The sequence below is a fragment of the Panulirus ornatus genome, chromosome 53 (assembly GCF_036320965.1).
Source record: "Panulirus ornatus isolate Po-2019 chromosome 53, ASM3632096v1, whole genome shotgun sequence".
NCBI classification, from domain to species: domain Eukaryota; kingdom Metazoa; phylum Arthropoda; class Malacostraca; order Decapoda; family Palinuridae; genus Panulirus; species Panulirus ornatus.
Window position 1 is genome coordinate 7,873,358 of NC_092276.1, and position 23,257 is coordinate 7,896,614.

General features: G+C 42.6%; 1 protein-coding gene across 4 annotated transcripts in view; it reads right to left on the reverse strand.

Moving 5' to 3' along the window:
* LOC139765212 (VWFA and cache domain-containing protein 1-like) overlaps nt 1-23,257 on the reverse strand; it is a 155,300-nt gene that overhangs the window by 111,345 nt on the left and 20,698 nt on the right. For all 4 annotated transcript variants that reach the window (XM_071692515.1, XM_071692513.1, XM_071692514.1 and 1 more), the window contains exons 4-5: nt 13,431-13,496; nt 11,595-11,705 (exon numbers count right to left, since the gene is read on the reverse strand). In XM_071692515.1, the coding sequence (XP_071548616.1) occupies nt 11,595-11,705; nt 13,431-13,496 (177 nt within the window). The remainder of the gene's footprint in view (nt 1-11,594; nt 11,706-13,430; nt 13,497-23,257) is intronic.

Genomic DNA, 23,257 nt, shown 5'->3' on the forward strand with positions numbered 1-23,257 from the left:
TTCATTCTCTCCATGTGACCAAACCATTTCAACACACCCTCTACATGTACTGCTCTCTCAACCACACTCTTTTCATTACCACACATCTCTCTTACCCTTTCATTACTTATTCGATCAAACCACCTCACATCACATATTGTCCTCAAACATCTCATTTCCAACACATCCACCCTCCTCCGAACAACCCTCTATAGCCCACGCTTCGCAACCATATAACATTGTTGGAACCACTATTCCTTCAAACATACCCATTTTTGCTCTCCGAGATAATGTTCTCGCCTTCCACACATTCTTCAACACTCCCAGAACCTTCGCCCCCCTCCCCCACCCTGTGACTCACTTCCGCTTCTATGGTTCCATCCGCTGCCAAATCCACTCCCAGATATCTAAAACACTTCACTTCCTCCAGTTTTTTTTTCCATTCAAACTTACCTCCCAATTGACTTGTCCCTCAACCATACTGTACCTAATAACCTTGCTCTTATTCACATTTACTCTCAGCTTTCTTCTTTCACACACACTTTACCAAACTCAGTCAGCAGTTTCTGCAGTTTCTCACCCGAATCAGCCACCAGTGCTGAATCATCAGCGAACAACAACTGACTCACTTCCCAAGCCCTCTCATCCACAACAGACTCTTGCATTCACTTCCCTAACAACCCCATCCATAAACAAATCAAACAGCCATGGAGACATCACGCACCCCAGCCGCAAACCTACATTCACTGAGAACCAATCACTTTCGTCTCTTCCTACACGTACACATGCCTTACATCCTCGATAAAAAACTTTTCACTGCTTCTAGTAACTTGCCTTCAACACCATATACTCTTAATACCTTCCACAGAGCATCTCTATCAACTCTGTCATATGACTTCTCCAGATCCATAAATGCTACATACTAATCCATTTGTTTTTCTAAGCGCTTCTCGCATACATTCTTCAAAGCAAACACCTGATCCACACATCCTCTACCACTTCTGAAACCACACTGCTCCTCTCCAATCTGATGCTCTGTACATGCCTTCACCCTCTCAATCAATACCCTCCCATATATTTTCCCAGGAATACTCAACAAACCTATACCTCTGTAATTTGAACACTCACCTTTATCCTCTTTGCTTTTGTACAATGGTACTATGCATGCATTCCGCCAATCCTCAGGCACTTCACTATGAACCATACATTCATTAAATAACCTTACCAAACAGTCAACAACACAGTCACCTCCTCTTTTACTAAATTCCACTGCAACACCATCCAAACCCGCCGCCTTGCCGGCTTTCATCTTCCGCAAAACTTTCACTACCTCGTCGCTGTTTGCCAAACCATTCTCCCTGCCCCTATCACTTCGCACACCACCTCGACGAAAACACCCTAAATCTGTCACTGCATCATCAAACACATTCAACAAACCTTCAAAATACTCACTCCATATTCTCACTTCACCACTACTTGTTATTACCTCCCCTTCACCGATGTTGACATTTGCTCTCTGGTCTTACGCACGTTATTTACCTCCTTCCAAAACATCTTTTTATCCTCCCTAACATATAATTATTCTCATCCTAACTCTCATTTGCTTTCTTTTTCACCTCTTGCACCTTTCTCTTGACCTCCTCCCTCTTTCTTTTATACATCTCACAGTCATTTGCACTACTTCCCTGCAAAAATCGTCCAAATGCTTCTCTCTTCTCTTTTGATGATAAACTTACTTCTTCATCCTACCACTCACTACCCTTTCTAATCTGCCAACCTCCCACGCTTCTCATGCCACAAGCATCTTTTGCGCAAGCCATCACTGCTTCCCTAAACACATCCCATTTCTCCCCCACTCCCCTTATGTCATTTGCTCTCACCTTTTTCCATTATGCACTCAGTCTCTCATGGTACTTCCTCACACAAGTCTCCTTTCCAAGCTCACTTACTTTCTCCACTCTCTTCGCCCCAACATTCCCTCTTCTTTTCTGAAAACCTCTACACATCATCTTCGTCTCCACAAGATAATGATCAGACATCCCTCTAGTTGCACCTCTCAACACATTAACATCCAAAAGTCTCTATTTCACGCGCCTATCAATTAACACGTAATCCAATAACGCTCTCTGGCCATCTCTTCTACTTACATGCGTATACTTATGTATATCTCTCTTTTTAAAACAGGTATTCCCAATCACCAGTCCTTTTTCAGCACACAAATCTACAAGCTCTACACCATTTCCATTTACACCAGTACACACCCCATGTACACCAATTATACCTTCAACTGCCACATTACTCACCTTTGCATTCAAATCACCTATCACTATACCCGGTCTCGTGCATCAAGCCTGCTAACACACTCACTCAGCTGCTCCCAAAACTCTTGCCTCTCATGATCTTAGCTGCTCCCAAAACTCTTGCCTCTCATGATCTTTCTTTTCATGACCAGGTGCAAAGGGACCAATAATCACCGATCTCTCTCCATCCATTTTCAGATTTACCCATATCAATCTACAGTTTACTTTCTTACACTCTGTCACATACTCCCAAACTCCTGCTTCAGGAGTAGTGCTACTCCTTCCTTTGCTCATGTCCTCTCACCAACCCCTGGCTTTACCCCCAAGACTTTCCCAAACCACTCTGCCCCTTTACCCTTGAGCTTCGTTTCACTCAGAGCTAAAACATCCAGGTTCTTTTCCTCAAACATACTACCTATCTCTCCTTTTTTCTCATCTTGATTACATCTACACACATTTAGACACCGCAATCTGAGCCTTCAAGGAGGATGAGCACTCCCCGCATGACTCGTTCTTCTATTTCCCCTTTTAGAAAGTTGAAATACAAGGAGGGGAGGGTTTCTAGCCCCCGCTCCCGTCCCCTTTAGTCGCCTTCTGCGATACGCAGGGAATGGCTAGGAAGTATTCTTTCTCCCCTGTTTCCAGGGATATATATATATATATATATATATATATATATATATATATATATATATATATATATATATATATATATATATATATATATATATTTTTTTTTTTTTTTTGCTTTGTCGCTGTCTCCCGCGTTTGCGAGGTAGCGCAAGGAAACAGACGAAAGAAATGGCCCAACCCACCCCCATACACATGTATATACATACGTCCACACACGCAAATATAAATACCTACACAGCTTTCCATGGTTTACCCCAGACGCTTCACATGCCTTGATTCAATCCACTGACAGCACGTCAACCCCGGTATACCACATCGCTCCAATTCACTCTATTCCTTGCCCTCCTTTCACCCTCCTGCATGTTCAGGCCCCGATCACACAAAATCTTTTTCACTCCATCTTTCCACCTCCAATTTGGTCTCCCTCTTCTCCTCGTTCCCTCCACCTCCGATACATATATCCTCTTGGTCAATCTTTCCTCACTCATTCTCTCCATGTGCCCGAACCATTTCAAAACACCCTCTTCTGCTCTCTCAACCACGCTCTTTTTATTTCCACACATCTCTCTTACCCTTACGTTACTTACTCGATCAAACCACCTCACACCACACATTGTCCTCAAACATCTCATTTCCAGCACATCCATCCTCCTGCGCACAACTCTCTCCATAGTCCACGCCTCGCAACCATACAACATTGTTGGAACCACTATTCCTTCAAACATACCCATTTTTGCTTTCCGAGATAATGTTCTCGACTTCCACACATTCTTCAAGGCTCCCAGAATTTTCGCCCCCTCCCCTACCCTATGATCCACTTCCGCTTCCATGGTTCCATCCGCTGCCAGATCCACTCCCAGATATCTAAAACACTTCACTTCCTCCAGTTTTTCTCCATTCAAACTCACCTCCCAATTGACTTGACCCTCAACCCTACTGTACCTAATAACCTTGCTCTTATTCACATTTACTCTTAACTTTCTTCTTTCACACACTTTACCAAATTCAGTCACCAGCTTCTGCAGTTTCTCACATGAATCAGCCACCAGCGCTGTATCATCAGCGAACAACAACTGACTCACTTCCCAAGCTCTCTCATCCCCAACAGACTTCATACTTGCCCCTCTTTCCAAAACTCTTGCATTCACCTCCCTAACCACCCCATCCATAAACAAATTAAACAACCATGGAAACATCACACACCCCTGCCGCAAACCTACATTCACTGAGAACCAATCACTTTCCTCTCTTCCTACACGTACACATGCCTTACATCCTCGATAAAAACTTTTCGCTGCTTCTAACAACTTGCCTCCCACACCATATATTCTTAATACCTTCCACAGAGCATCTCTATCAACTCTATCATATGCCTTCTCCAGATCCATAAATGCTACATACAAATCCATTTGCTTTTTTAAGTATTTCTCACATACATTCTTCAAAGCAAACACCTGATCCACACATCCTCTACCACTTCTGAAACCACACTGCTCTTACCCAATCTGATGCTCTGTACATGCCTTCACCCTCTCAATCAATATCCTCCCATATAATTTACCAGGAATACTCAACAAACTTATACATCTGTAATTTGAGCACTCACTCTTATCCCCTTTGCCTTTGTACAATGGCACTATGCACGCATTTCGCCAGTCCTCAGGCACCTCACCATGAGTCATACATACATTAAATAACCTTACCAACCAGTCAACAATACAGTCACCCCCTTTTTTAATAAATTCCACTGCAATACCATCCAAACCTGCTGCCTTGCCGGCTTTCATCTTCCGCAAAGCTTTTACTACCTCTTCTCTGTTTACCAAATCATTTTCCCTAACCCTCTCACTTTGCACACCACCTCGACCAAAACACCCTATATCTGCCACTCTATCATCAAACACATTCAACAAACCTTCAAAATACTCACTCCATCTCCTTCTCACATCACCACTACTTGTTATCACCTCCCCATTTGCGCCCTTCACTGAAGTTCCCATTTGCTCCCTTGTCTTACGCACTTTATTTACCTCCTTCCAGAACATCTTTTTATTCTCCCTAAAATTTAATGATACTCTCTCACCCCAACTCTCATTTGCCCCTTTTTTCACCTCTTGCACCTTTCTCTTGACCTCCTGTCTCTTTCTTTTATACATCTCCCACTCAGTTTCATTTTTTCCCTGCAAAAATCGTCCAAATGCCTCTCTCTTCTCTTTCACTAATACTCTTACTTCTTCATCCCACCACTCACTACCCTTTCTAATCAACCCACCTCCCACTCTTCTCATGCCACAAGCATCTTTTGCGCAATCCATCACTGATTCCCTAAATACATCCCATTCCTCCCCCACTCCCCTTACTTCCATTGTTCTCACCTTTTTCCATTCTGTACTCAGTCTCTCCTGGTACTTCCTCACACAAGTCTCCTTCCCAAGCTCACTTACTCTCACCACCCTCTTCACCCCAACATTCACTCTTCTTTTCTGAAAACCCATACAAATCTTCACCTTAGCCTCCACAAGATAATGATCAGACATCCCTCCAGTTGCACCTCTCAGCACATTAACATCCAAAAGTCTCTCTTTCGCGCGCCTGTCAATTAACACGTAATCCAATAACGCTCTCTGGCCATCTCTCCTACTTACATAAGTATACTTATGTATATCTCGCTTTTTAAACCAGGTATTCCCAATCATCAGTCCTTTTTCAGCACATAAATCTACAAGCTCTTCACCATTTCTATTTACAACACTGAACACCCCATGTATACCAATTATTCCCTCAACTGCCACATTACTCACCTTTGCATTCAAATCACCCATCACTATAACCCGGTCTCGTGCATCAAAACCACTAACACACTCATTCAGCTGCTCCCAAAACACTTGCCTCTCATGATCTTTCTTCTCATGCCCAGGTGCATATGCACCAATAATCACCCATCTCTCTCCATCAACTTTCAGTTTTACCCATATTAATCGAGAATTTACTTTCTTACATTCTATCACATACTCCCACAACTCCTGTTTCAGGAGTATTGATACTCCTTCCCTTGCTATTGTCTTCTCACTAATCCCTGACTTTACTCCCAAGACATTCCCAAACCACTCTTCCCCTTTACCCTTGAGCTTCGTTTCACTCAGAGCCAAAACATCCAGGTTCCTTTCCTCAAACATACTACCTATCTCTCCTTTTTTCACATCTTGGTTACATCCACACACATTTAGGCACCCCAATCTGAGCCTTCGAGGAGGATGAGCACTCCCCGCGTGACTCCTTCTTCTGTTTCCCATTTTAGAAAGTTAAGAAAATACAAGGAGGGGAGGATTTCTGGCCCCCCGCTCCCGTCCCCTCTAGTCGCTTTCTACGACACGCGAGGAATGCGTGGGAAGTATTCTTTCACCCCTATCCCCAGGGATAATATATATATATATATATATATATATATATATATATATATATATATATATATATATATATATATATATATATATATATATATATATATATACACACACACACACACACATACATACGCACATATACACACACACACATATACATATATATACATATGAAAAATGTAAGAAACAATTTAGAAAACTGAAACTTCTAGCTTAAAAAAAAAAAAAAAAAATGGATGTCACATAGTGGTTCAACCTCTGGCTATGGAAAAAGGAAATGTATAATTTATTTACACAAACGTCAATAGTAGTTCTCATCAATATATATATATATATATATATATATATATATATATATATATATATATATATATATATATATATATATATATATATATATATGTATGTATGTATGTATGTATGTATGGGTTTCCAGAAAAGAAGAGTGAATGTTGGGGTGAAGAGGGTGGTGAGAGTAAGTGAGCTTGGGAAGGAGACTTGTGTGAGGAAGTACCAGGAGAGACTGAGTACAGAATGGAAAAAGGTGAGAACAATGGAAGTAAGGGGAGTGGGGGAGGAATGGGATGTATTTAGGGAATCAGTGATGGATTGCGCAAAAGATGCTTGTGGCATGAGAAGAGTGGGAGGTGGGTTGATTAGAAAGGGTAGTGAGTGGTGGGATGAAGAAGTAAGAGTATTAGTGAAAGAGAAGAGAGAGGCATTTGGACGATTTTTGCAGGGAAAAAATGAAAGTGAGTGGGAGACGTATAAAAGAAAGAGACAGGAGGTCAAGAGAAAGGTGCAAGAGGTGAAAAAAAAAGGGCAAATGAGAGTTGGGGTGAGAGAGTATCATTAAATTTTAGGGAGAATAAAAAGATGTTCTAGAAGGAGGTAAATAAAGTGCGTAAGACAAGGGAACAAATGGGAACTTCAGTGAAGGGCGCAAATGGGGAGGTGATAACAAGTAGTGGTGATGTGAGAAGGAGATGGAGTGAGTATTTTGAAGGTTTGTTGAATGTGTTTGATGATAGAGTGGCAGATATAGGGTGTTTTGGTCGAGGTGGTGTGCAAAGTGCGAGGGTTAGGGAAAATGATTTGGTAAACAGAGAAGAGGTAGTAAAAGCTTTGCGGAAGATGAAAGCCGGCAAGGCAGCAGGTTTGGATGGTATTGCAGTGGAATTTATGAAAAAAGGGGGTGACTGTATTGTTGACTGGTTGGTAAGGTTATTTAATGTATGTATGACTCATGGTGAGGTGCCTGAGGATTGGCGAAATGCGTGCATAGTGCCATTGTACAAAGGCAAAGGGGATAAGAGTGAGTGCTCAAATTACAGAGGTATAAGTTTGTTGAGTATTCCTGGCAAATTGTATGGGAGGGTATTGATTGAGAGGGTGAAGGCATGTACAGAGCATCAGATTGGGGAAGAGCAGTGTGGTTTCAGAAGTGGTAGAGGATGTGTGGATCAGGTGTTTGCTTTGAAGAATGTATGTAAGAAATACTTAGAAAAGCAAATGGATTTGTATGTAGCATTTATGGATCTGGAGAGTTGATAGAGATGCTCTGTGGAAGGTATTAAGAATATATGGTGTGGGAGGCAAGTTGTTAGAAGCAGTGAAAAGTTTTTATCGAGGATGTAAGTCATGTGTACGTGTAGGAAGAGAGGAAAGTGATTGGTTCTCAGTGAATGTAGGTTTGCGGCAGGGGTGTGTGATGTCTCCATGGTTGTTTAATTTGTTTATGGATGGGGTTGTTAGGGAGGTGAATGCAAGAGTTTTGGAAAGAGGGGCAAGGATGAAGTCTGTTGGGGATGAGAGAGCTTGGGAAGTGAGTCAGTTGTTGTTCGCTGATGATACAGCGCTGGTGGCTGATTCATGTGAGAAACTGCAGAAGCTGGTGACTGAGTTTGGTAAAGTGTGTGAAAGAAGAAAGTTAAGAGTAAATGTGAATAAGAGCAAGGTTATTAGGTACAGTAGGGTTGAGGGTCAAGTCAATTGGGAGGTGAGTTTGAATGGAGAAAAACTGGAGGAAGTGAAGTGTTTTAGATATCTGGGAGTGGATCTGGCAGCGGATGGAAACATGGAAGCGGAAGTGGATCATAGGGTGGGGGAGGGGGCGAAAATTCTGGGAGCCTTGAAGAATGTGTGGAAGTCGAGAACATTATCTCGGAAAGCAAAAATGGGTATGTTTGAAGGAATAGTGGTTCCAACAATGTTGTATGGTTGCGAGGCGTGGACTATGGATAGAGTTGTGCGCAGGAGGATGGATGTGCTGGAAATGAGATGTTTGAGGACAATGTGTGGTATGAGGTGGTTTGATCGAGTAAGTAACGTAAGGGTAAGAGAGATGTGTGGAAATAAAAAGAGCGTGGTTGAGAGAGCAGAAGAGGGTGTTTTGAAATGGTTTGGTCACATGGAGAGAATGAGTGAGGAAAGATTGACCAAGAGGATATATGTGTCGGAGGTGGAGGGAACGAGGAGAAGAGGGAGACCAAATTGGAGGTGGAAAGATGGAGTGAAAAAGGTTTTGTGTGATCGGGGCCTGAACATGCAGGAGGGTGAAAGGAGGGCAAGGAATCGAGTGAATTGGAGCGATGTGGTATACCGGGGTTGACGTGCTGTCAGTGGATTGAATCAAGGCATGTGAAGCGTCTGGGGTAAACCATGGAAAGCTGTGTAGGTATTTATATTTGCGTGTGTGGACGTATGTATATACATGTGTATGGGGGTGGGTTGGGCCATTTCTTTCGTCTGTTTCCTTGCGCTACCTCGCAAACGCGGGAGACAGCGACAAAGCAAAAATATATATATATATATATATATATATATATATATATATATATATATATATATATATATATATATACCCTCCCCTCTCATTTTTTTTTAATTTTCCAAAAGAAGGAACAGAGAAGGGGGCCAGATGAGGATATTCCCTCAAAGGCCTAGTCCTCTGTTCTTAACGCTACCTCGCTAATGCGGGAAATGGCGAATAGTATGAAAGAAAGATACACACACACACACACACACACACACACACACCAACGTTCACAAAGCCAAAACAAACATAGCCAGCAATCATATTCACCAACGTTCACAAGGCCATAACAAACATAGCAACCTTACACACCAAAGTTAACAAGCCCATAACAAACATAGCCAGCAACCATACCCACCAACGTTCACAAGGCCATAACAAACAGCCATCAATGATACTCACCAAAGTTCACAAAACCATAACAAACATAAGCAGCAACCATACTTACCTATGTTCACAAACCATAACAAGCATAGCCTGCAAACATACTCACCAACGTTAACAAAACCATAAGAAACTAGCCAACAACCATACTCACCAACGTTCAGAAAACCATAACAAACATAGCCAGAAACCATACTCATCATCGTTCACAAAGCCATAACAAACATAACCAGCAACTATACTCACCAACGTTTACAAACCATAACAAACTTATCTAGCAACAATAGCCCGTTCACAAAGCCATAACAAACATAGCCAGCAACCATACTCACCGACATTCACAACCATATGGAACATAGCCAGCAACCGTACTCATCAACGTTCAAAACCATAACAAACATAGCTAACAACCATACTCACCAACGTTCACAATCATAGCAAACATAGCCAGCAACCATACTCACCAACGTTCACAAACCATAAAAAACATGGCCAACAACCATACTCACAAGCGTACACAAACCATAACAAACATAAACAGCAATCAAACTCACCATCGTTCACAACCATAACAATCATAGTCAGCAACCATACTCACCAACGTTCACAAGGCCATAACAAACATAGCCAGCAACCATACTCACCAACGTTTACAAAGCCATTACAAAACATAGCCAAGGACCATACTCACCAATGTTCACAAAGCCATAACAAACATAGTCAGCAACCATACTCACCAACGTTCACAAAGCCATTATAAAACATAGCCAGGAACTATAGTGACCATCGTTCACGAGGCCATGAAAAACTACAACCACTGTATAGCAAGTAAAATACATTTCTCACAACACACGCACTCGAATGTCACTAGAATCTATAACCGTAAAGTCTATCTAAAGTTATTTGACTCAATTTCATCTATTTATAAGTATTTCTGGATAAAATCCTCAACGTAGGACCAACATATACACAGGCGAACTCTTGACGAAAAGTTAATGAGTCGGGGCAATAAGCATGCATGTTTGTCCAGCAGATTGTTGTAGAAGCAGATGGGCAACGGCTGATAAAATGAGTAAAGCATTTTGTCTATGATATCTTAAGCAAGATATGCTAATATTGCGCAACTCATTGGTTAATTCCATATTGTTTTATGGCTAATATTGCGCAACTCATTGGTTAATTCCATATTGTTTTATGGCTAATATTGCGCAACTCATTGGTTAATTCCATATTGTTTTATGGCTAATATTGCGTAACTCATTGGTTAATTCCATATTGTTTTATGGCTGAGTCCTCTGTGGTCTCTTCACTGAGTAAGATTCATTTAAGGCCCCTTTGGAGTAGTCTCACTTGAGGTTCCCCCTCACTTGAAATCCCCCCTTTGTAACAGACTCATTTGAGGTCCCCTTGTAACAGACTCACTTGAAGTCCTCTTGAAAAAAAAGGTTCACGTGAGATCCCTTGAAAAAAAAAAAAACTTACTTGAGTTCCCTCTTCAAAGTGACTCGCTTGAGTTCCTCCGGCATAGATTTATCTGAGGTCGTCTAGGATGTGGTTTTGTGGAGACACTAGCTGACGTCTTCTTCTCCTCCTCCAACTCAGCAGGGAGAGTTCCTCTACAGCAGAGTCATCGTCCCTAGTAAAGTTCCCCAGCGAGAGCAGTCCTACACTGGAAGAATGGTGCCACTCTGGGGTCAAGCTACATTCTAGGACAAGGCCAACCCCAGAGGTTGTTGTGCCTCTCTGGGGTAATGCTACACCCTGAGAGAGAGAGAGAGAGAGAGAGAGAGAGAGAGAGAGAGAGAGAGAGAGAGAGAGAGAGAGAGAGAGAGAGAGAGAGAGAGAGAGAAATTTTTCGCTTGGCAGTCGAGAAGCGGAGCAAAGTTCCTTTAGGGAAGTCATGTCAGTCCAGCTGGCAGTTTCTCTCGAGGGGAGAGTTCAGTTCCTAGCATACTATCCACTGGAAGGAGAAGTGTTCAGTCCCCGTAGAAAGGTCATCAATAAATAACTAGTCTCCGTTGGAGATACAGGTGTTCTAAGGTAAAGTTGGACTATCTGGTTAAATCAGGAAGGACCTACCTGCTGGGGGTAGACGCGCTCCCAGTTGTCATACTCTTGCTCGATGACCTTCTTGAGTCCTTTCCCCATCTTGATGTTCTTCTGGAACAACTTGGACGCCCGAAGATTGATCTGGAGAAATATTATTCCTATAACTCTTGCAGCCACCTGGTCTGTGTTATTCTTACAAAAAGAGTGCTGAAATATGTGATCTATTCTCATAATTCTACTCATAATGCTTATCAATATATAGATACCTCAATCATGCCGTGAAATTAGAGAGAAATCATCCCTCTTTATGTTCACACAACTGTCAAATTTCTTTATCAGTTACGAAGTCACTGTCTGTTTCTATAAAATCTCGCTAGCTATCATCTCACAGTCTTTTAGAATTTGCATAGAAACGTTCAGGTCCTTCGAAGAACTCAGTTAATATCCTTGGCCCATTTACACCAACTTCTTAATCTTATCCAGGACAGGTAGAGGTACTGGGAGGGTTAGCGGCGCTAGCAGAGTGACCCAGCACTGCAGTGGCTATCACATTCCACATTTTTTTTTTATTTTCAACCAGATTGCTCTTTTTTTTCTGTTTCAAGTGGAATGCTGAAACTCATGTCTCTAAACACACTCTGCATATCACACACGACTCTTGACACGTAACTTCCATGGCATTTTCTTCCTCACCACATCCACCCTGATTCATATAACACAAAACACAAGCAAGCACAGCCAAACAATGCCTCCTCCTCAAGCACTGGCTCAGAACGAGTGCCACTGGTCGAGAAGGGCTGGGTGGTTCCCGGGGTTACCCCATCGGCCAACATCAGTGAGCTTGGGATCACACTTCCCTCGACCAAGACTTGTCTTTCGACTCGGTCCTTTCTTAATCTATTTCTCCCACAGTCACACCATCATTCTACTTCCTTACCGGATCTCCTTTGTGGAACCCATCTCTCCCAGGGTGCTTCTTCGCCATGAAATGTACATCAATAATCTCCATCACTTTTCCCTTTCCGTAGGAGACGTTCGTGCTCACGGTAGTGCACGAACAACTATGGCTTGCCTCACGGCTCTGGTGCCTCTCAGTTCTGAAGTCATTTCAGGTTCAGGATTTCTTTCAGCCTTAGTAACCTTGCTCTCAATGATTCCCGAATCTCTTTCTCTCTCTCTCTCTCTCTCTCTCTCTCTCTCTCTCTCTCTCTCTCTCTCTCTCTCTCTCTCTCTCTCTCTCTCTCTCTCTCTCACCGACCACGTACCGCACCAGCCAGGCACTTCGTACGCTGCCTCGACCTGACGGTGATCCAGCACGTCGTAAAAAGGACCTCAAAAACTAGTCTGTTTCCTCTGTGACATCCTAGCTCGGGTACCTCACGATTACCCCCGTGGTATGGGATCTTACCCATCACCTGACGCCCAGCAAGACTCAGAAGCGACCTCCCCTTCTCCTCAGCATGACCCCCCCTTGTCAAGCCGACCCAACCCTCAATCCCTAATGGGAACTTCTGACCCATTCCCTGAATCAGTGAGGAAGTCCTCGACTCCCGTAGCGTAAAAGGGGTTAAACCCCCAACCCCTCCCAAAGACCTCCTTAGACGTGGGCCATAACAACCCACCCCCACCGCGGGATCGCATCTCCAGCCACGACGAGCCCTCCGGCCGCAGACGTACCCTCACCTTTCGATCTCACTTCGAAGTTCTCGGTCTTTTAGCTTCCCAGACCTGACGAGGGAGGGACGACGACTCCTCGATCACTCAAGTCCTTCCATGACCTGGTTTACTGAGGTTAGTCTGGCCGCTCCGCCCCCCCCCCCCCCCATCACACCTCCACCAGCCTATGACCTGCCTCCCACAACTGACCTCTTTCAGCCTCTGATGACCGTCGACTTCCTCGTTCCGCCATGTGTAGCCAGTGCTGACGTGCTCCTGTGGGGAAAATAGGGGAGTTAGCATGCCATTTGGGTGATTAGCTTCACTTCACCACACACCGCACTCAACCCTGGACACACGCACACACACACACACACACACACACACACACACACACACACACACACACCTAGCCTATGCCAGATCCCCAGGTTTAGGTGTGTAAAAATAAGGATAAATGAATATATATATATATATATATATATATATATATATATATATATATATATATTTTGCTTTGTCGCTGTCTCCCGCGTTTGCGAGGTAGCGCAAGGAAACAGACGAAAGAAATGGCCCAACCCACCCCCATACACATGTATATACATACACGTCCACACACGCAAATATACATACCTACACAGCTTTCCATGGTTTACCCCAGACACTTCACATGCCTTGATTCAATCCACTGACAGCACGTCAACCCCGGTATACCACATCGATCCAATTCACTCTATTCCTTGCCCTCCTTTCACCCTAATGCATGTTCAGGCCCCGATCACACAAAATCTTTTTCACTCCATCTTTCCACCTCCAATTTGGTCTCCCACTTCTCCCCGTTCCCTCCACCTCCGACACATATATCCTCTTGGTCAATCTTTCCTCACTCATTCTCTCCATGTTCCCAAACCTTTTCAAAACACCTTCTTCTGCTCCCTCAACCACGCTCTTTTTATTTCCACACATCTCTCTTACCCTTACGTTACTTACTCGATCAAACCACCTCACACCACACATTGTCCTCAAACATCTCATTTCCAGCACATCCACCCTCCTGCGCACAACTCTATCCATAGCCCACGCCTCGCAACCATACAAAATTGTTGGAACCACTATTCCTTCAAACATACCCATTTTTGCTTTCCGAGATAATGTTCTCGACTTCCACACATTCTTCAAGGCTCCCAGGATTTTCGCCCCCTCCCCCACCCTATGATCCACTTCAGCTTCCATGGTTCCATCCGCTGCCAGATCCACTCCCAGATATCTAAAACACTTTACTTCCTCCAGTTTTTCTCCATTCAAACTTACCTCCCAATTGACTTGACCCTCAACCCTACTATACCTAATAACCTTGCTCTTATTCACATTTACTCTTAACTTTCTTCTTTCACACACTTTACCAAACTCAGTCACCAGCTTCTGCAGTTTCTCACATGAATCAGCCACCAGCGCTGTATCATCAGCGAACAACAGCTGACTCACTTCCCAAGCTCTCTCATCCACAACAGACTTCATACTTGCCCCTCTTTCCAAAACTCTTGCATTCACCTCCCTAACAACCCCATCCATAAACAAATTAAACAACCATGGAGACATCACACACCCCTGCCGCAAACCTACATTCACTGAGAACCAATCACTTTCCTCTCTTCCTACACGTACACATGCCTTACATCCTCGATAAAAACTTTTCACTGCTTCTAACAACTTGCCTCCCACACCATATATTCTTAATACCTTCCACAGAGCATCTCTATCAACTCTATCATATGCCTTCTCCAGATATATATATATATATATATATATATATATATATATATATATAGATGCTTGTGGCATGAGAAGAGTGGGAGGTGGGTTGATTAGAAAGGGTAGTGAGTGGTGGGATGAAGAAGTAAGAGTATTAGTGAAAGAGAAGAGAGAGGCATTTGGACGATTTTTGCAGGGAAAAAATGCAATTGAGTGGGAGATGTATAAAAGAAAGAGACAGGAGGTCAAGAGAAAGGTGCAAGAGGTGAAAAAAAGGGCAAATGAGAGTTGGGGTGAGAGAGTATCATTAAATTTTAGGGAGAATAAAAAGATGTTCTGGAAGGAGGTAAATAAAGTGCGTAAGACAAGGGAGTAAATGGGAACTTCAGTGAAGGGCGCAAATGGGGAGGTGATAACAAGTAGTGGTGATGTGAGAAGGAGATGGAGTGAGTATTTTGAAGGTTTGTTGAAATTGTTTGATGATAGAGTGGCAGATATAGGGTGTTTTGGTCGAGGTGGTGTGCAAAGTGAGAGGGTTAGGGAAAATGATTTGGTAAACAGAGAAGAGGTAGTGAAAGCTTTGCGGAAGATGAAAGCCGGCAAGGCAGCAGGTTTGGATGGTATTGCAGTGGAATTTATTAAAAAAGGGGGTGACTGTATTGTTGACTGGTTGGTAAGGTTATTTAATGTATGTATGACTCATGGTGAGGTGCCTGAGGATTGGCGGAATGCGTGCATAGTGCCATTGTACAAAGGCAAAGGGGATAAGAGTGAATGCTCAAATTACAGAGGTATAAGTTTGTTGAGTATTCCTGGTAAATTATATGGGAGGGTATTGATTGAGAGGGTGAAGGCATGTACAGAGCATCAGATTGGGGAAGAGCAGTGTGGTTTCAGAAGGGGTAGAGGATGTTTGGATCAGGTGTTTGCTTTGAAGAATGTATGTGAGAAATACTTAGAAAAGCAAATGGATTTGTATGTAGCATTTATGGATCTGGAGAAGGCATATGATAGAGTTGATAGAGATGCTCTGTGGAAGGTATTAAGAATATATGGTGTGGGAGGAAAGTTGTTAGAAGCAGTGAAAAGTTTTTATCGAGGATGTAAGGCATGTGTACGTGTAGGAAGAGAGGAAAGTGATTGGTTCTCAGTGAATGTAGGTTTGCGGCAGGGGTGTGTGATGTCTCCATGGTTGTTTAATTTGTTTATGGATGGGGTTGTTAGGGAGGTAAATGCAAGAGTTTTGGAAAGAGGGGCAAGTATGAAGTCTGTTGGGGATGAGAGAGCTTGGGAAGTGAGTCAGTTGTTGTTCGCTGATGATACAGCGCTGGTGGCTGATTCATGTGAGAAACTGCAGAAGCTGGTGACTGAGTTTGGTAAAGTGTGTGGAAGAAGAAAGTTAAGAGTAAATGTGAATAAGCGCAAGGTTATTAGGTACAGTAGGGTTGAGGGTCAAGTCAATTGGGAGGTGAGTTTGAATGGAGAAAAACTGGAGGAAGTGAAGTGTTTTAGATATCTGGGAGTGGATCTGGCAGCGGATGGAACCATGGAAGCGGAAGTGGATCATAGGGTGGGGGAGGGGGCGAAAATTCTGGGGGCCTTGAAGAATGTGTGGAAGTCGAGAACATTATCTCGGAAAGCAAAAATGGGTATGTTTGAAGGAATAATGGTTCCAACAATGTTGTATGGTTGCGAGGCGTGGGCTATGGATAGAGTTGTGCGCAGGAGGATGGATGTGCTGGAAATGAGATGTTTGAGGACAATGTGTGGTGTGAGGTGGTTTGATCGAGTGAGTAACGTAAGGGTAAGAGAGATGTGTGGAAATAAAAAGAGCGTGGTTGAGAGAGCAGAAGAGGGTGTTTTGAAGTGTTTTGGGCACATGGAGAGGATGAGTGAGGAAAGATTGACCAAGAGGATATATGTGTCGGAGGTGGAGGGAGCAAGGAGAAGAGGGAGACCAAATTGGAGGTGGAAAGATGGAGTGAGAAAGATTTTGTGTGATCGGGGCCTGAACATGCAGGAGGGTGAAAGGAGGGCAAGGAATAGAGTGAATTGGAGCGATGTGGTATACCGGGGTTGACGTGCTGTCAGTGGATTGAATCAAGGCATGTGAAGCGTCTGGGGTAAACCATGGAAAGCTGTGTAGGTATGTATATTTGCGTGTGTGGACGTATGTATATACATGTGTATGGGGGGGGGGGGGTTGGGCCATTTCTTTCGTCTGTTTCCTTGCGCTACCTCGCAAACGCGGGAGACAGCGACAAAGTATAAAAAAAATATATATATATATATATATATATATATATATATATATATATATATATATATATATATATATATATATATATATATATATAATGGTTTATTGGATTTAGGCTGCCATTTGGTTGAAAATACATAGGTGAGGTATTACAGACACTACAAAACTGGAAGGTCATTATTGTAACTCCTTCACTTATCATAAAAGACCCTTAAGCTCAGAATGGGCAGGCTATTTCCAAACTTTGAATAGGGATATGAGTGACATTGATCAAAGGGTGGCAGAAATCTTTACAGCGTAAATATTATGTTATATACATTATGCACTTAGCCGAACAGTAAATACATTTATACATATGTACAAGGTTGAGAGACAAGGCAACACGAGTGTTAAACTCACTTCAGGGGAAACACACGAATGGGTAAACACACAGACACAAATGCAAGAAAGGTCATAAAAATCATGCGACATTAGCACTTAAGGATCGTATTAGGGAAAACGCGCCTGATATGGTTAGAGTCGGGGAAGCCAAGTTGTTGACACAGAATCTCACCTGTTCTGTCCATAGGATTACATGATAGTGTTCAGAGGATTACATGATAGTGTTCAGAGGATTATAAGATAGTGTTCAGAGGATTACATGATAGTGGTCATAGGATGACAAGATAGTGTTCAGAGGATTACATGATAGTGTTCAGAGGATTACAAAATAGTGTTCAGAGGATTACATGATAATGTCCAGAGGATTACATGACAGTGTCCAGAGGATTACATGATAGTGTCCAGAGGATTACATGATAGTGTGCAGAGGATTACATGATAGTGTCCAGAGGATTACATGATAGTGTTCAGAGGATTACAAAATAGTGTTCAGAGGATTACATGATAGTGTTCAGAGGATTACAAAATAGTGTTCAGAGGATTACATGATAATGTCCAGAGGATTACATGACAGTGTCCAGAGGATTACATGATAGTGTCCAGAGGATTACATGATAGTGTTCAGAGGATTACAAAATAGTGTCCAGAGGATTACATGATAGAGTTCAGAGGATTACATGATAGTGTTCAGAGGATTACAAAATAGTGTCCAGAGGATTACATGATAGAGTTCAGAGGATTACATGATAGCGTTCAGAGGATTACAAAATAGTGTTCAGAGGATTACATGATAGTGTTCAGAGGATTACATGATAGTGTTCAGAGGATTACAAAATAGTGTTCAGAGGATTACATGATAGTGTCCAGAGGATTACATGATAGTGTTCAGAGGATTACAAAATAGTGTCCAGAGGATTACATGATAGAGTTCAGAGGATTACATGATAGTGTTCAGAGGATTACAAAATAGTGTCCAGAGGATTACATGATAGAGTTCAGAGGATTACATGATAGTGTTCAGAGGATTACAAAATAGTGTTCAGAGGATTACATGATAGTGTTCAGAGGATTACAAAATAGTGTTCAGAGGATTACATGATAATGTCCAGAGGATTACATGACAGTGTCCAGAGGATTACATGATAGTGTCCAGAGGATTACATGATAGTGTTCAGAGGATTACAAAATAGTGTCCAGAGGATTACATGATAGTGTTCAGAGGATTACAAAATAGTGTTCAGAGGATTACATGATAATGTCCAGAGGATTACATGACAGTGTCCAGAGGATTACATGACAGTGTCCAGAGGATTACATGATAGTGTTCAGAGGATTACATGATAGTGTTCAGAGGATTACATGATAGTGTTCAGAGGATTACAAAATAGTGTTCAGAGGATTACATGATAATGTCCAGAGGATTACATGACAGTGTCCAGAGGATTACATGATAGTGTCCAGAGGATTACATGATAGTGTCCAGAGGATTACATGATAGTGTCCAGAGGATTACATGATAGAGTTCAGAGGATTACATGATAGTGTCCAGAGGATTACATGACAGTGTCCAGAGGATTACATGATAGTGTCCAGAGGATTACATGATAGTGTCCAGAGGATTACATGATAGTGTCCAGAGGATTACATGATAGAGTTCAGAGGATTACATGATAGTGTCCAGAGGATTACATGACAGTGTCCAGAGGATTACATGATAGTGTCCAGAGGATTACATGATAGTGTCCAGAGGATTACATGATAGTGTCCAGAGGATTACATGATAGTGTCCAGAGGATTACATGATAGTGTCCAGAGGATTACATGATAGAGTTCAGAGGATTACATGATAGTGTCCAGAGCTCTCTTTTAGTGTATGGGAGAGTATGCAAGACTAGGGAGAGGGTAACAGTACGTGACTGTGTACTAATAGACTGTTGGAATGTATTCTATGGCGTTCCCTGCATCACACATGCCAGACACATGCCAGAGGAGCCTTCTCAAGCTGGGCGAAGCTGACAAACATGTGATTGTCCAAGCACATGGCGTCCTAGCTACGTCGCTTCGTTGTATATCAACTAACCGTTATATTTCTTTCTTGTGTCTACCCTGATGATGTGATTATTACACGAAAGTGCACTTGGGTACTTATCATGTTTCATTTTCCCCATAGACTCACAGGAATATACTTGATCACGGGCAAAATTGTGATCCTTTCCTATATATATATATATATATATATATATATATATATATATATATATATATATATATATATATATATATATATTTTTTTTTTTTTTTTATACTTTGTCGCTGTCTCCCGCGTTTGCGAGGTAGCGCAAGGAAACAGACGAAAGAAATGGCCCAACCCCCCCCCCCCCATACACATGTACATACACACGTCCACACACGCAAATATACATACCTACACAGCTTTCCATGGTTTACCCCAGACGCTTCACATGCCTTGCTTCAATCCACTGACAGCACGTCAACCCCTGTATACCACATGACTCCAATTCACTCTATTTCTTGCCCTCCTTTCACCCTCCTGCATGTTCAGGCCCCGATCACACAAAATCTTTTTCACTCCATCTTTCCACCTCCAATTTGGTCTCCCTCTTCTCCTCGTTCCCTCCACCTCCGACACATATATCCTCTTGGTCAATCTCTCCTCACTCATTCTCTCCATGTGCCCAAACCATTTCAAAACACCCTCTTCTGCTCTCTCAACCACGCTCTTTTTATTTCCACACATCTCTCTTACCCTTACGTTACTTACTCGATCAAACCACCTCACACCACACATTGTCCTCAAACATCTCATTTCCAGCACATCCATCCTCCTGCGCACATCTCTATCCATAGCCCACGCCTCGCAACCATACAACATTGTTGGAACCACTATTCCCTCAAACATACCCATTTTTGCTTTCCGAGATAATGTTCTCGACTTCCACACATTTTTCAAGGCTCCCAAAATTTTCGCCCCCTCCCCCACCCTATGATCCACTTCCGCTTCCATGGTTCCATCCGCTGACAGATCCACTCCCAGATATCTAAAACACTTCACTTCCTCCAGTTTTTCTCCATTCAAACTCACCTCCCAATTGACTTGACCCTCACCCCTACTGTACCTAATAACCTTGCTCTTATTCACATTTACTCTCAACTTTCTTCTTCCACACACTTTACCAAACTCAGTCACCAGCTTCTGCAGTTTCTCACATGAATCAGCCACCAGCGCTGTATCATCAGCGAACAACAACTGACTCACTTCCCAAGCTCTCTCATCCCCAACAGACTTCATACTTGCCCCTCTTTCCAGGACTCTTGCATTTACCTCCCTTACAACCCCATCCATAAACAAATTAAACAACCATGGAGACATCACACATCCCTGCCGCAAACCTACATTCACTGAGAACCAATCACTTTCCTCTCTTCCTACACGTACACATGCCTTACATCCTCGATAAAAACTTTTCACTGCTTCTAACAACTTTCCTCCCACACCATATATTCTTAATACCTTCCACAGAGCATCTCTATCAACTCTATCATATGCCTTCTCCAGATCCATAAATGCTACATACAAATCCATTTGCTTTTCTAAGTATTTCTCACATACATTCTTCAAAGCAAACACCTGATCCACACATCCTCTACCACTTCTGAAACCGCACTGCTCTTCCCCAATCTGATGCTCTGTACATGACTTCACCCTCTCAATCAATACCCTCCCATATAATTTACCAGGAATACTCAACAAACTTATACCTCTGTAATTTGAGCACTCACTCTTATCCCCTTTGCCTTTGTACAATGGCACTATGCACGCATTCCGCCAATCCTCAGGCACCTCACCATGAGTCATACATACATTAAATAACCTTACCAACCAGTCAACAATACAGTCACCCCCTTTTTTAATAAATTCCACTGCAATACCATCCAAACCTGCTGCCTTGCCGGCTTTCATCTTCCGCAAAGCTTTTACTACCTCTTCTCTGTTTACCAAATCATTTTCCCTAACCCTCTCACTTTGCACACCACCTCGACCAAAACACCCTATATCTGCCACTCTGTCATCAGACACATTCAACAAACCTTCAAAATACTCATTCCATCTCCTTCTCACATCACCGCTACTTGTTATCACCTCCCCATTTACGCCCTTCACTGAAGTTCCCATTTGCTCCCTTGTCTTACGCACCCTATTTACCTCCTTCCAGAACATCTTTTTATTCTCCCTAAAATTTACTGATAGTCTCTCACCCCAACTCTCATTTGCCCTTTTTTTCACCTCTTGCACCTTTCTCTTGACCTCCTGTCTCTTTCTTTTATACTTCTCCCACTCAATTGCATTTTTTCCCTGCAAAAATCGTCCAAATGCCTCTCTCTTCTCTTTCACTAATACTCTTACTTCTTCATCCCACCACTCACTACCCTTTCTAAACAGCCCACCTCCCACTCTTCTCATGCCACAAGCATCTTTTGCGCAATCCATCACTGATTCCCTAAATACATCCCATTCCTCCCCCACTCCCCTTACTTCCATTGTTCTCACCTTTTTCCATATATATATATATATATATATATATATATATATATATATATATATATATATATATATGTGTGTGTGTGTGTGTGTGTGTGTTTGAAGGAATAGTGCTTCCAACAATGTTGTATGGTTGCGAGGCGTGGGCTATGGATAGAGTTGTGCGCAGGAGGGTGGATGTGCTGGAAATGAGATGTTTGAGGACAATGTGTGGTGTGAGGTGGTTTGATCGAGTAAGTAATGTAAGGGTAAGAGAGATGTGTGGAAATAAAAAGAGCGTGGTTGAGAGAGCAGAAGAGGGTGTTTTGAAATGGTTTGGGCACATGGAGAGAATGAGTGAGGAAAGATTGACCAAGAGGATACATGTGTCGGAGGTGGAGGAAACGAGGAGAAGTGGGAGACCAAATTGGAGGTGGAAAGATGGAGTGAAAAAGATTTTGTGTGATCGGGGCCTGAACATGCAGGAGGGTGAAAGGCGGGCAAGGAATAGAGTGAATTGGATCGATGTGGTATACCGGGGTTGACGTGCTGTCAGTGGAGTGAATCAGGGCATGTGAAGCGTCTGGGGTAAACCAGGGAAAGTTGTGTAGGGCCTGGATGTGGAAAGGGAGCTGTGGTTTCGGGCATTATTGCATGACAGCTAGAGACTGAGTGTGAACGAATGGGGCCTTTGTTGTCTTTTCCTAGCGCTACCTCGCACACATGAGGGGGGAGGTGGATGGTATTCCATGTGTGGCGAGGTGGCGATGGGAATGAATAAAGGCAGACAGTGTGAATTGTGTGCATGGGTTTATATGTATGTGTCTGTGTGTGTATATATATGTGTACATTGAGATGTATAGGTATGTATATTTGCGTGTGTGGACGTGTATGTATATACATGTGTATGGGGATGGGTTGGGCCATTTCTTTCGTCTGTTTCCTTGCGCTACCTCGCAAACGCGGGAGACAGCGACAAAGCAAAATAAAAAAAAAGATATATATATATATATATATATATATATATATATATATATATATATATATATATATATATATGTATATATATATTTGGACGATTTTTGCAGGGAAAAAATGCAATTG